This window comes from Chelonoidis abingdonii, chromosome 3, assembly GCF_003597395.2.
Source record: "Chelonoidis abingdonii isolate Lonesome George chromosome 3, CheloAbing_2.0, whole genome shotgun sequence".
Lineage (NCBI taxonomy): Eukaryota > Metazoa > Chordata > Testudines > Testudinidae > Chelonoidis > Chelonoidis abingdonii.
Window position 1 is genome coordinate 38,113,077 of NC_133771.1, and position 15,823 is coordinate 38,128,899.

Below are 15,823 nucleotides of genomic sequence, written 5' to 3' on the forward strand. Positions count from 1 at the left end.
CAAATTCCCGCCCCTGACTTTAAACAATCCAGTTCTCTGATTGGTCCCCTGGTCAGGTGTTTGGTTACCCTTTCCAGGTAAAAGAAACTTAACCCTTACCTTACCTATCTAGTTGTGACAACCCCCTAGAAGACCTCTGAGTACCCCCAGGGGTATGTGAACCCCTGACTGAGAGCCACTGGTATAGAGACCTAAGACTACTTAGTACAGATGTAATGCCGAGAGACCCTGCTTGTTGGCGGGCGGAATCAAACTGGGGACCTTTGGAGCTTAGTGCACGAGCCTCTACCATGTGAGCTAAAAGCTACCTGCCTGTTAACTCAGGCTGTAGAACAGACTCATTTTATCTGTCTCTTTAAGTGGTCTCAGTGCCACTAGATGGGACAGAACACCACACCCAGAAGGTGTGTGGGTTACACAAACACATAAATAAAAATTGTTTTAACCTTTAATAAAAGATACAGAAGAGAATGAAAAACAGCTAAAGCATCTGAAATGTAAAGTATTAAATAAGGCTTTCATTTTAACAGCATCCTTGTTCCCTTTCACTTTAGATGGAAAGAGTTTTTAGAAGGAAAATCTCCTTTTTTAACAATCTTTTAGGAGGTACTAGAGATGGAGGCAACTGTCCTTTTGAAGGAAATAGAAGTTAGTTCCGATGCGCTAGAGCTGTTGTTATTGTTGTTAAAGTCCGATCCTGTTTCCTTTAAGACAAAATAAGACAAACACACAAAAGGAAAAAGAAAAGAACAGCAAAGATAGAAAATGCAGTGTCTGTCTCTGGTGTTGACTCTCACTTGCAACCTCACTGCTGGAAAAACACAGGCACAGCACATGGTCTTATCAGCCACTTTAAGACCTGGTAAACTTGTACCAGCATAGGGCTGTCTGGGGCACTGCATTTAGTTGTCTCCCTGGTCACAGGCCAAGAGCAATATATGTAGTTGTGGCCAGCTAAGCCAGACATTTATTAGACAGAATGTAAAAGAAGAGAGATAGGAAAAAGAAGAAATAAAGTAGAGAGGGAAAAAGACACATGGGGAGAGGGGAGTACAAAGTCTCACATCCAAGGTGGTATTTGGGATGTAGCCAAAGCCGGTGAATATGGCGATGTAATCTAGCTTACTCTCAGGGCCGGCTCCAGGCACCAGCCAAGCAAGCAGCTGCTTGGGGCAGCCAACGGTGAGGGGCAGCACGTCTGGGTCTTCGGCGGCAATTTGGCGTCAGGTCCCTCTGTCCCTCTTGGAGCGAATGACCAACCGCTGAATTGCTGCTGAAGACTGAAGCAGCGGTAGAGCTGCAGATCGTGATTGCGACTTTTTTCTTTTTTTCTTTTTGCTGCTTGGGGAGGCAAAACCCCTGGAGCCAGCCCTGCTTAGTCTCTCTGGCCTGGTCTGGTCAAGATATAATTCAGGATTAGGATGAAGAAGGTTTGGGGTCTCAGAAGATGGTGGAAGTGGCAGCTATAATGGTGAAGCTCACTCATTACCCTTCTCACGTGTTTCAGTCAGGCAAAATCACAGTCTGTTGGCATTTTCCTCAAAGTCTTTTTTTTTTCTTAGGACCCCATAAGGAAGTGATGGCTGGAATAGTCCATCCTCTCATTACTGATTTCTTGTTCCACACTTCTCAAGCATGATCTCAACCTGTTCCTTGAGTTATATCAGGAGACCCTTTTTTTTTTTAACTAATTCAATCTTTCTGTCTCCCTTTAGTACCTTTTCCCATCAACATTCGTTGCTATAGGTTATAGTGACACTTTATAAACTTTCACTCACTTTTCACAGCTGAATAATATTGCAATAATGGTAAATGTGTAGGCCCAATTTTTATAACAGCAGTCATCCTGTGTGCCTGTTCTACCGCCGCTCACACTTCCTCATTCAATCACTGTAATTCTACTGAATGTAGGCCGTTAGCAGCCCTCAAGCCCTGACTGAACATCGCCAATAGTGAAGAATATTGTTTAGGAAGTTGCATAAGTGAGAAAAAAGCGTACAGGTGTGGGCCTGTAATAGCGCAGTGTCCCTGTGCCCTAGCTGGTCTAGGCAACTCTGTTTGCAACATGGTAAACACACGGTGAGTTGCACGAGGCCACACACCATCCATCAGTAATAAATCTAGAAATAGAGCTGTCTAGGTGGCATAGTCCCACCTTGACCTCCCTGGCATGCAGAGGAATGTGCAGGCTGTTAATCCACTGAGATGGGGCAGCCTGTTCCCCTATCTGCACTGAACCAGCCCTGGTGGACAGTGCAGAGGAAGGGCTGAGGCCACAGCCCACCACCTCCCTTCCCACTTTAACAAGGACTAGACAGTCAAAGTCCTGGGCCGGGGCTGGGGTGTTAATGATTCTGGTCTACTTTTTTAAGGGACACTACTGTTCTGGTTTGGAGATAGAACCATCCCAGTTTTCTGCTACCAGCAGGCAGCCATCGGCTCTTTGAAGAAGCAGAGGAGAGTTAACTGGCAAATGGTCTGGCTAAATAAAATGCAATCCATTTACCAGACAAGCTGCTATGCATTCAGTGGACCAGTCTGGCCCCATTTTAGTGCCTTCATACCTGCTGCCTCTGGGTCTTGAAACTACTTCCCTTTCCTTGCACTTCCAACAGCCACCTTCACTTAAATCTCTCCTTTACACACAGTTCTTCAGTGTTTACATTTGGTTTACAATTGGACACATTTACAAGAGTCCTGGGATTAATCTGGAATTTTATGCTATGTGTGGGAGGTAATCCAATACTGTATGGCGTACCTGAAGGGAAGGAAAAAGGTGCTTTACAGTGCTCCTGGGATTTATTCAGTGCTTTGTGTTTCTGACCTGTTCTGTTTTCCTAATTTGGATTAGATAGGTGCATTTGACAATATTTGCCTTCGTTTTTGTAGAGTCCCAGCACCCAAAGGGACTCAAAAAAATAATATACTGTAATGTAATTATTTGATCTGGAATTTGTCCAGTCATTAGGTTTTACACACCTACTCTTGGAAAGTACCATGGGGTCTTTAGTGACCACCAGGCTCCAGGACCTTGGTTTTGCATCTTGTGGAAGAAAGCACTGCCAGCACCATATCCTGAGCACCAAGCTGGAGGGCTGGCATTGAACTCAGAGGGAGACACTTTTGGGCTACACTAGTGCAGGGGTTTGAACTAAAATATGCAACTCCAGCTACACTATTTGCGTAGCTGAAGTCGAAGTATCTTAGTTCTACATACCTGGCTGACCTCATGGCGACAAGCTGCGGCTCCCCAGTCGACTCTGCTTACTCCTCTTGCCCAGGGGGAGTACGGGCATCGATTCGGGAATTGATTTATCACATCTAGACGAGACGCGATAAATCGATCCCCAAAACATCGAACACTACCTGCTGATCTGGCGAGTAGTATAAACGTACCCTTTGAGTCTCCATTTCCCACAACAACCTCGCTTTTCATTTGAGGTTTCTCATCTACATACCAAGCTAGCCCATAGTTGCTTCATTTTTGAGATCACAGCATATGAATGCCCAAGACCCATACTACTGACTAGTGAAAGTATATTAATGAAAGAATTAATGAACTGATAACCTGTAAGAATTGTTATATATCATGGACTTTCAGTATGTCTATAACCAGTATTTCTAATTCTCTCCTTGAAAATTAGCGCTATTTTCCTCCTGTTTAAATCTCATTAAGTAACACTTCTCTTTAGACTGTACTTTTTACAATGATTTGAAACCCTTTTTGTAAAGAACATTTCAATGACATACTGCTGTCTTAACTGACTGCCCAGAATGTATGGGTGACAAAGTAGGTGAAGTAGAATCTTTTGGTGGACCAACTTCTCTAGGTGAGAGACAAGCTTTTGAGGTTACACAGAACTCTTCTTCGGGTCTGGGTATCATTTGTATTGCAGATAGCTGCTGTATAACAAATTCCTGAATTTGAAGACAAATGTAGCTCTGGTTTAACCCTGTGCAACTCCATTTTAGTCAATGAAGCCATTCAGTGCCCTTGAAGGTATTGAAGTTATACCTGCATACATCAGGGCTGAATTTGGCCTGTCATCCTGTGTTGTATTTTATGAGGCATTAGTTTGACATTAAAAAATGAAATAAATATGTATACTTTGTAAAAGCATTTGGTTGTCATAGGATAAAAAATTAAAACAAAGGCTCATGTTTGTCACGTGTTTTCTTAATGAATCTCCTCTCAAAGGAAAAATAAATAAATCATAAACCCAGAATTATGTATTTAAAAGGTACTAAAGAACCTGAAAGGTCTTCAAATTTGCTCATATATCATAGTGCCAAAAAAAGGCATTGAATCATGATTCAAGGCCTAAATGGTTCATTCTGATTGTGTGATGAAAGCTACACAATAATTTCACAAACCCACCCAGCTGTAAATCTAGTATAAAGTATTTTGCTTTCCTAGGCAATTCTTCTAACAGTCTAGCTTTCAGATAAAACAAGAGACGGGATTTGTCACACACATAATCAGCCTCAGTGTCATTAATGGATTACTTCTTCCACACAAGTTGGAACATTCAGAACTTTTCTTGGAAAGGAAAATAGTAGTCTCTCTTCAGCAAACAGAAGCCAAGAAGTAGGAAGAACTTGACATATGTTTCTATAGTGCTCAGCAAAATGGCATCACCTTAGCATGGGTACTGCAGAACGCATAGTAAATAATAACACCATTTAACCGGCAACCTAGATAATTCTGAAAAAAACAAACTGAACTAAACCCGAACTTCTGGCAAAATTCTGCTCTCAGCTAGAATTGTACTAAAGACAGAATTACTCCACTCAGGTCAGTGGAGTAACTCTAGCTTTACACCAAAGAGCAGAATTTGGCCCTTCATTGGCATCTGGAATTGATGAGAATTATAATGACATTCTTGATACCTGCTGTTAAAGCTAGCAGAAAAATTCTTGTTGAACTATATGGCGGGGAGGGCAGGGAAGGGACTGGAAAGTAGCTTTTTAACTAACTGCAAACTTTTACAAAAAAAATCAGATTTTTGTCAGTAATTTTTCTTTATTTTTAGAAAATTCTGGCTCCATTGAAGACAGTAGCAAAACTCCCATTGACTTCAATGGAGCCAGGATTTTACTCATAACCTTTTAAGGATATCTAATTGAAAATAGAATTTCCATTCCACGGGAAACTCAGGAATTTCCAGACCTGGATCAGACCCATCATCTGTCTAATCCTGTGCCCTGTTTCTGACAGTGGCCAGCACCAGATGCTGCAGAGAAAGGTGTAAGGACCCCACAGTAGCAGATGTTGGATAATCTGCCTTCCCATTAGTTCATCCTGCCCTCTAATGGTTGGAGGTTGGCTAAGCGCTGAAGCAAGAAGTTTAATATCACATACAGTATTTTTGTTATCATTAGTTATGAAAGTGCTGGATATTCGTGATATCAGTATAAATATCCAGTCTCTTTTTTTAATCTTGTTAAATTCTTGGCCTCAACTAATACCAGTGGCAATGAGTTCCACAGTTTAATCACATGTGTGAAAAAGTATTTCCTTGTATCAGTTTTGAATTTCTCACCTTTTAATTTAATTGTATATCCTCTACTTCTTGTGTTATGAGACAGGGAGAACAGAAATTCCCAGTCTACCTTCTTTAGATCATTCAGTATTTTGTATACTATTTTCATGTCCCCTTTTACTTGTCTTCTTTCTAAAGTAAATCCCTCTTCAGAGGAGTGTGTTTCCAGGCCAGTGAGCATTTTTGTCACTCTTCTGTAAACCTCTTTTAGTTCCACAGTATCATTTTTGAGAGGGCAGGGAGCTCATCCTTCCCTTGGGAATCTTCAGGAACCATTTTTGTTCAGATAGGCAGGGTCCTCCCTCTTCTGCCTCATCTGGCTCCTATAGCAGCCTCCCTCATCTCAAAATGGTGACAAATGGTTGAAAATAGAGCAAAAATAGCAGCTTCTGATTTTTATAACCTTCCTGTCTCCTCTACTAGGTGATTCTCAGGTCAGCCTTAACAGGTGATCACAAAGTCCTACCAGATGACTTTGTTGCTAGGTGGTCTCTCTCCTGCTAAACCAATTCTCCTTTGGAGTCTATTTTTTTATGTAGAGTCATTACATTTCAGTTATCAGGCACTTAAGTGTTTTGTTAACCTTTTGCCACCCACTGTTGGAATTCCAGTCCAATGTGGAAGCAAGCAGACAATAGACAAGCTAATGTAATGCATGTTCAAAATGGAGTTTGCAGCTTGGTAAAGATACATACAGAGGGCTCATAATCTCACACAGAATTCAGATTGTCGCAATTCATCACACAAAGGTTGTATTTCTCCATATTCTCGGCAGCGAAGACTGATGCAAAAAAATTAGGGCTGTAAATCACAGTTAACTCAAGCGATTAATGCAAAACAAATTAACTTAATTAAAAACAATAGTCACAATTAATCGCAGTTTTAATTGCACTATTAAACAACAATAGAATACCAATTTAAATGTATTATAAATATTTTTGGATGTTTTTCTATATTTTCAAATATATTGATTTCAATTAAAACACATGATACAAAGTGTACAGTGCTCACTTTAGATTACTATTTTTCATTACAAATATTTGCACCCTAAAAAACAGAATATTATTTTTCAATTCACATCATACAAGTACTGTAGTGCAATCTCGTTATTGTGAAAGTGCAATTTACAATGTAGGATTATTATTTTTTCTCATAGCTGCACTCAAATACAAAACAATGTAAAACTTTAAAACGTGCAAGTCCACACAGTCTACTTCTTGTTCAGCTAATTGCTAAGACAAACAAGTTTATTTACATGTGCGGAAGATAATGCTGCCCGCTTCTTATTTACGATGAGAACAGGTGTTTGCATGGCACTCTTGTAGCTGGCATTGCAGGGTAATTACATGCCAGATATTCTAAACATTCATATGCCCCCTTTGTGCTTCGACTTGTAGATGGCACTATCTTTATAGTAATATCCATACCTTCCTTACCTACCCCTTTAACTCCTTGTGACGAATTCTCTTTCTGTCTTCCTGTTGCTCAGATAGACCCATATTAATGTAGAACTAAACCATTTTGATTTTATTCGACAACTCCAAAATTTTCAATTTGGGTTGACCCGACCCCCAATTTTTTTTTTAATTTGATATTCCCAAGAGGAATTCCCCCCAAAAAGTCAACAAAATCAACAGGTTCCTATTGGAAACTACATTTTCTCTCAAAAGATCTTGATGGAAAATTCCCAACCAGCTCTAATTTTAAGCGACACATTACCCACCAACAGACAGATAATGAGTAACCATCGGAGTAAGATGTCTAAACTTTGAGATCTACTCATGAAAAGTGCTATTTAAGAGCTAGAATTGGTATTATATAGGAGTAATTTAAAGAACAACAAGCTAGATAAATGTTTAAACATACCCTAAGCTTGTTAAATGATCTCCTAAATATCTGTCTAAATAATTCGTACATGTTAGTGTTGTAGTGTCAGTAGTTGCTGCATTATATCTGTGGGACAGAGAACATAGTGAGATTGTTGATAGTGATGGAAAACTGTGTCAGAGGAGACAAAAGGTGAGGAATTCCAGGGGGCAGCAGGACATCCAGAAGAGATTTCATGTATAGAAAAGGATTTAAAAGAATCACCTGTAACAGAAGTTTAGAGAGAGTGTGATGATTTCCACATAAAGAACAAGCAGCTAACAGCTGATTGGATGAGTTACTAAATATCGGTAATGTACTGATTTTATGTACAACTGTGTTGAACTCTAGTGGCTGCCCCACAGTGTGAATAAGGGACCTACTACTAGTGTTAGACAAGGGAGATTTCCTTCAACTCATGCTAGAGGCCTCTGTCCTTGCAGCTGAAGGGCCAATGTTCTAGTCCTAATTACCAAAGGCAGGTGTTTGGGTGTATGTGTGTTGCGATGCTTGTAGTAATTATGTCAGTTGTCAGCAAGAAATGGATGCCTGATGAGTGCCCTCACCAATCTTTGAAGATCCCCTGGAAAACTGGGTATCCAATAAATTTTTGGTAGTTGGTAAAAATGGATGCAGAATATGTGAGGCCAGCATTAAAAAAAGCCATCTGAGTCCTCCCTTGCCATCAGGTGTCACTTAGGGCACAAACAAGGTTCCGTTGTCCCTGTCTACTCTGGGCCAGTCTTTGTATATCTTATATGTTGTTTATTCCCATCAATTTTGCCTCCCTAAATACTGTTTGATGGAGGGATTCCTGAGGTCAGCCCTTTTTACATGTTCCTCCACCTGCACAGTGGCATGCCTGCCATGGCAGACACTCTGGCTTCATTCTTAACATATGTCCCAGATATTTCCATCTTCTTTTCTGGAGATAAAGAGTTGTTGAACTTTCTGACAAATCCTGGCATTTGCTGTAAGTTCATATCATTTAATACCTAGTGTTTTCCTGGGGCACTTGCTTTTGAAGGCAATTAGACATCTATCTATATCTTTGATGGATTTCCAGCTTCCAAATCCATATGTGAAGGTGTAAATAATGTTTGAGTTAAAGATTAAGCATTGTTTTTTTCAGATGTACACATTTGTGTCACTGACACACATAGCAACTAGTAAAAGTAACTTTCCTTCAACTCTGACTGGTTAGCCCAATGTGCCCAATTTTTACAAACTTAGTTGCTGAAAAGCTTGCAAAAGAGTTTATATAAACTATGCTTTATGTAGTAAAGAAGAACTCAGACTAGAAGGTCTTTGGATACAAGGTATATGTCTTTGCATCTTGTATAGTGCTGAATACATTATCAGTGCCTAATACGAAGTGCTTTTACCTAGCTTGCTAGTTAGCTTTATTAGATTTTCCCTTGCTTACATTACTTATATTTTTCTAGGAAGTCATTGAACAACTTTGTAGTCTGTGAAATATTATTATCCATGATTCTTTAACAAATTCCTTAATGCATGTTCTGCAGGAAAATTTTAGAAAATTTAACTGTCTTAATATATCCCCTAAAAGATCTTCTAACTCTCCCACTCCACCCTTAAAAGATAGAGATCTTTTCTGCTTTTACTTCTTATTCTTATTTCCATCTCAAGCACCCACAGAACATGCTATCTTTCTATCCATAGAACACTGGATCCCACTCCTTCTGAAGCCTATCACTGCTTCTGCTGAGTCAGCTGGAGGGATTATTAGACAGAGATTTGAAAAGTTGCTTTCTCTCTCCTTAGGGGCTGTGTGTGTGGTGTGCAAAGTACTCCAAGTTCCAGCCTTCAGTCAGAATCTTAGATACTTGGCTCCCCCTTGTGGTTTTTTATTGCCAGCTGTCTTAATTCTCTAAATCATCAGAGCTATAACTGTTGAAAACAAGACAGTATTATCTAGCCTGTAGTATTTCATGTGCAAAGCATGTCACTTTGTAGAGCCCTTATAGTCAGGAATGAGGAATTGCTTTTAAAAACTTGTTCTTTCACTCAGTCTCTCAGGTTGTCCAAGAGCAAAGAAAAGTGGAATCAGGATAGCACAAAGCAAGGAAGACAAAGAAGACCAAGAGCCAATTAGGTAAGTACAAATCTAGTCAAATTATATATATGTGTATTATAAGATCAGGTGTATCTACAGCATGATTTTTAAAAATATGAACTTTATCATATTTGTCATAGTAATTCAAGAACAAAGATATGCTGAACTGCAGAGCACAGTTAGTTGTTTTTAAATCAATGGAACAGTTGTATGTGGTTTGCTTAAAAAATTTTAATTGTTCTCTGACTAGTAAAGACTGAATCCTCTACTGATATAAATCCATTGACTTCAATGACTTGACTTCAGGTCAAGAGCCGTGCTTATTTACCCAGCTGAGGACCTGATTCCTTGTATTTGGAAAGTTTGAAAAACTGTATTTTTTAAAGTGAAAATAAAAAATAAAAAAACTTCAAGCCCTTCATAGCCTTGTTCTGTTAACACAGTGAATAAACACTATGGACTAGCTACATCTGACGCACAAAGTATTTAAAGAGATTCAGAAGTCAACAGGAGTTGTGAACAATCACCTCTGAAAATGAGGCCAGTGATTTGGGTGCCTACAAATGGAAGCAAGTGCCTAATTTTAGGCACCTAAGTTTGAAAATTTTAATAAGAACATAAGAACATAAGAACGGCCGTACTGGGTCAGACCAAAGGTCCATCCAGCCCAGTATCTGTCTACCGACAGCGGCCAATGCCCGGTGCCCCAGAGAGAGTGAAGCTAACAGGCAATGATCAAGTGATCTCTCTCCTGCCATCCATCCCCATCTTCTGATGAACAGAGGCTGGGGACACCATTCTTTACCCTTCCTGGCTAATAGCCATTTATGGACTTAGCCACCATGAATTTATCCAGTTCCCTTTTAAACATTGTTATAGTCCTGCGTTTCTCCTTGTGAGATGTGGAATGACCTCCTCTCCCATTGACATCAGTCAGTATGGAGGCTGCTCAGCACGTTTCAGGATCAGACCCCAAACATTGCAGCTTTGGTTTAGTGTAGGATAACCAGACAATGAAACTGACTACTCTTACTGTCCAAGCTACACAAATTGTAAAATTTAATCAAGCACCAACATGCCGAAAAGTATATTCAGTGTTTAATACTCTAAACTAAAACTACTAGCACAAGTAACAACATTTGTTTCTTAAAAATAAATGGGGCCAAATATATATGGGGAGAGATCTTGAGCAACAGTGAGCACCTGATGAGCACCCAAAACTTCTTTCCATTGATATCTCTGGGCCCAATCCTGTGCGATATAATAGCCAGTAAGTGGTGAGAGCGCTTACCACATTTCACAATCTGCCCCCATAGGATCTGTGGGTGCTTATAATCTCTGAAGCTTTGATCCATGATTTTTAATCTGACAATGTCCCTTTGAAGTACTAACTATGGCAAAGGTTTGACTGATATCTAAGTGTTTATAACATTACCATAATTTTAAAGTAAGTCACCTTTAAATTTCATGCACGTTCTTAAAATGCACACAGAACTATGCTAAGTGGGATTGTAAAAATTTAGAGTTTTGAAATTTCACTATTCAGTCACTGAAGCTCAGTAACTATCACTTTGATCCCAATGTGCGATTTACCATAATAGACACCTTCATTTCAAACATGTACCCTGCTATTTTCTCTCCAATATGCAGTGTAAATGGAAAGCCTGGGACTTTGCCATTGATTAGAATGGTTATTTTTTATCAGCCTGAGAACTGCAAATCTTTTTCTGATTAACAAAGTTCTTCTAGCTTCACATGTTTGACTATTCCATTGGGGTATCTTTGGTGATTTTTTTAAAGTCCATAGAGCATGATTGTTCTTTTCTTTTCATGTCAGGTTTATTTTGACTTTGTTGTAGAGGCTACCAGGTATATGATGGCAAGACAATAAAGTTTATCTCATCTATCTGCTATCCAGATGTCCAGTTCCTGGTTGTGATGGTCAGGGTCATATAACTGGAAAGTATGCATCCCATCGCAGTGCATCAGGGTGCCCTCTAGCAGCCAAACGGCAAAAGGACGGGTACTTAAATGGCTCGCAGTTCTCTTGGAAGTCAGTGAAGACGGAAGGTATGTCATGTCCAACTCCAGGATGTGATGGCTCGGGACATGTCAGTGGTAGTTTTCTTACTCATCGTAGGTGAGTGACTACAGTTTATATTTTCCCCTCAAAAGTACTCCTTAAGTTAGATAACCCTGATTTGCGGTACAACCTCTTGCCATGGCGTGTTTTTCTTTTAATTTCATTTTGTCTTTTTTTTTCTCTGTGGGAAGCCACCTTTCTAGTGATTTAAACAGGGATTCGAGATTCCTGAGTTCTGTTTTTAGCTATAAGGTCTTTCAGGAGGAGATCATGATTCCTTTTGTGTATTGAAAGAACTTCCAAAAATAAATGTTAAATTATAAAAACTCCAAATCTACCACGCCTTGCTGTGTGACTTGTTATTTAGTTACTTAGGCCTACCTTTGCAAACTTGGGTGCCCAAAGCTAGGCACCTAAATTCATCTGTCTAAGCAGCCTGATTTGCAGAGGAGTCGAGCATCTGCAGCTCCCATTGACTTCAGGAAGAGACAAATGTTCAGCACCTCTGTAATATCAGGGTACTTATATAGGTGTCTGTGTATGGACTGAGATGCCTAACAAAAGATTGGCCTTACCCTCTCTGTGTTTCCGTTTATCCGTCTGTGAAATGGTATGTTTACCTGCCTCATGGAGGTGCTGTTGTCACATTCTGGGGTGCAGTCCCAGACCAGTGAGGGCATATGAAGTAAACTTTTGTTTAGCAAAATGTAAATAGGTCACTGTGCTGTGTTTTTACAATTTGATTCTTGAACAAGTTGGCAGAGACCCTAGAGCCCACAAATCTGGTGTGAAAGGATTTTACTACAGAGCTTAATTTTAAACGGCATTCCACTCTGACAATGTCAGCACTGTGGATTGGTGTGGACTAGCTTGAGAGAGACCTGGACTCGGGAGCAGCTTAGCTACTCTAGTACATTGTAAGAGAGGTGCATGCAAAGATGCTATTTTAAGGGCCCTTGGGTCCTTTCCCTTTTGTGTGTTCAGCACCTCAATTTCATTGTGACTGTCTTGTTCTAAATACATTAAATCAGAATTCACCCATTTGAAACATGTATGTGTAAAAATCTCTTTAAGAGGGAGGAGGTTATCTAAGCTGTTTACAGTCTATCAGAGTTGAGCAAATTATATGTATTTTCCTCTTTGGAAAGGAAGATATTTGAAAAATATGTGCTTACCTGACATTAGTCTTGTGAGATAATGCTCATGCCAATTATAAAATATTGCTAAACACAGAGGGAAAATAATTAGCCCTGAATACTACACCCTGTAATGTCATTGAGAACAGTGACGTCCCACGGGGCATAAGTCAGGCAGAGCTTGGCTCATGGAATGAAATCCAGCATCTTCCTATCCTGTCACAGAAGGCTTCACATGATGTAGAAGTGCAATGGGGGATTCATCACAGTAGTAATGGGCAAAACTGACGGAACAGCTTGGGGAATGACTGGTTTGATCTGTGAACATGTGTGCTTCAACATAAGAACATAAGAATGGCGGTAACTAGGTGAGACCCAAAGGTCCATCCAGCCCAGTATCCTGTGTACCGACAGTGGGCCAATGCCAGGTTCCCAGAGGGAACAAAACTTAAACAGTAATGATCAAGTGACTTCTCTCCTGCCAATCCATCTCCACCCGTCTGACAAACAGAGGCTTAGAACATCATTCTTACCCATCTCTGGCCTAATAGTCATTAATGGACTTAAGCCTCTATGAATTTACTAGTTCTCTTTTAAACCTGTTTTAGTCCAGCTTACACAACCGTCCTCAAGGCAAGGAGGTCCAAGGTTGACGTGTGCTGTGTGAAGAAGAACTTCCTTTTATTTGTTTTAAACCTGCTGTCCATTAATTTCATTTGGTGTCCCCTAGTTCTTATATTATGGGAACAAGTAAATAACTTTTCCTTATTCACTTTCTCCGCACCACTCATGATTTTATATCCATCTATCATATCCCCTCTTAGTCTCTTCTTTTCCAAGCTGAAAAGTCCTAGCCTCTTTAATGTCTCCTCATATTGGACCCGTTTCAACCCCTTAATTATTTTAGTTGCCTTTCTCTGAACCTTTTCTAGCGCCAGTATATCTTTTTTGAGATGAGACCACATCTGTATGCATTATTCAAGACGTGGGCATACCGTGGAATTATATAAGGGCAATAAGATATTCTCCGTCTTATTCACTGGGAAGGAGCAGTGGTCATCATCCACTGTTATCTCTCTGTGAAGGACAAGGGACTGATCTGTATTAATTTATGAAACCTGAATGTGACAGGGTCCTGGGAAATGTTTATTGTCTGACTAATTTAGAATATGGACCATAAATACAGGTAGGGTTAATTAATAGAAGAGCTATCAGAAGACTAGCAAGAAGTTAACAACAATGAATCCAAATAAGATACCTTGGTAAATAAGTCAGGAGGTTAAGGAACAAATATCTGAGTTATTAGCTGTGAAGATGCTATTTGCAGACCCTGGCAAAGTTACACAGCTGTTTTGCTAAGGCTGAGAACAGACAGATCAAAAGAACTGAAATGGTTAAAAGATGACTCTCTAAAGGAGGGCAAGGCAGTTGTTCAGGGCAGCTTGTGAGGAGGAGACTGACACAGACAAATAGACAGGTCCTGTGGCATGGGTCTGAAGCAACTGAGTCTTCCAAAGCTTCTAGGAGATGGTAAGCTTTGGGTGAAACAGATGTGCATATAGATTGCTACGGTCCTTTGTCTCTTGTGTTATGCTTTGTTCCTGCTATTCAGATTAAACATTGCTTTGATCTGAAAAAGCTGTCTGACCACTGTATCATCTGGTAAGAGGCTTGTTTGAGTGATAGGATACATATTACCATTAGTAGTTCTGCAATTTCTTATTGCAGTTCCTTTAGTACTCCTGGGTGAATATCATCTGGTCCTGGTGACTTATTACTGTTTAATTTATCAGTTTGTTCTGAAACGTCTTCCATTGATACATCAATGTGGGACCATACTTAGAAGGACAGCTCTGATGAGGCTATCTCCCCCACATCCTCTGCAGTGAAGTCCGATGCAAAGAATTCATTTAGCTTCTCTGCAGTTGTTTTATCTTCCATAGGTGCTCCTTTAACACCTTGGTCACCTACTGACCCCACTTCCTATTTGACAGGGTTCCAACCTTTAATTTACTTTCAAAATATCTTACTGTTAGTTTTTGCATCTTTAGCAAGTTGCTTCTCAAATTCATTCTTGGCCTGCCTTATTATACTTTTACCCTTATCCTACCAGTGTGTGTGCACCTTCCTATTATCCTCACTAGGTTTTGACTTACAAATTTTAAAGTATGCCTTTTTGCCTCTGACAGACTCTATTGCACGCTGTTTAGCCATGGTTATTCTTTTGGTCATCTTATTGTCTTCTGATTTGGGGTATGCATTTAGTCTGAGCTTCTATTACGATATTTTTAAATAGTTTCCATGCTGCTTACAGGCATTTAACCCTTGTGACAGTTCCTTTTAATTTCCCTCTAGCAAGCATCTTCATTCTTGTATAGGGCCCTTTTTTAAAGTTAAATGTTACTGGGGAGGGTTTTTCTGGTGTTTGGCCTCCTACAAGGATGTGAAATTGAATTGCATTATGGTCACTATTACCAAGCAGTTCAGCTATCGTTATGTCGTGGACCAGATCCTGTGCTTCGCTTAGGACTAAATCAAGAATTGTGTCTGGGGGTTCCAGGACTAGCTGCTCCACGAAGCAGTCATTTTCAGTGTCTGAATATTTTATCTCTACATTGTGTCCTGAGGTGACATGAACCCAGTTAATAAGGGGATTGCTGAAATCACCCAGTATTATAGCTCATCTCAATTGATTAGACTCTTCCTATTGGTATGCATATTTCCACCTTTTCATGTTCTCTGTATGTATAAATATTTTCTGTCTGTGTGTTCCATTCTATGCATCCGAAGAAGTGAGCTGTAGCCCACGAAAGCTTATGCTGAAATAAATTTGTTAGTCTCTAAGGTGCCACAAGTACTCCTGTTCTTTTTGCGGATACAGACTAACACGACTGCTACTCTGAAACCTAGTATTATTATGCTTTCTGCTTTTGTAACCTCTCTTAATATCTTTGGAATTTAACAGACACTGTCACCACCCCGGTCAGGTGGTCAGGAATATATTCTCACTGCTATACTCTTTTTATTTAAACATGAAATTTCTATTCATAGAGGTTCTATGGTACAATTTGTTTCATGTAAGATTTTTACGTTATTTGAGCCTTTCACATATAGTGCC

At 39.8% G+C, this 15,823-nt stretch overlaps 1 protein-coding gene across 15 annotated transcripts in view; it reads left to right on the forward strand.

Moving 5' to 3' along the window:
- The window catches only part of MYT1L (myelin transcription factor 1 like), a 383,199-nt gene that overhangs the window by 343,348 nt on the left and 24,028 nt on the right, over window positions 1-15,823 (forward strand). For all 15 annotated transcript variants that reach the window (XM_032791093.2, XM_032791090.2, XM_032791100.2 and 12 more), the window contains 2 exons: window positions 9,442-9,525; window positions 11,405-11,626. In XM_032791093.2, the coding sequence (XP_032646984.1) occupies window positions 9,442-9,525; window positions 11,405-11,626 (306 nt within the window). The remainder of the gene's footprint in view (window positions 1-9,441; window positions 9,526-11,404; window positions 11,627-15,823) is intronic.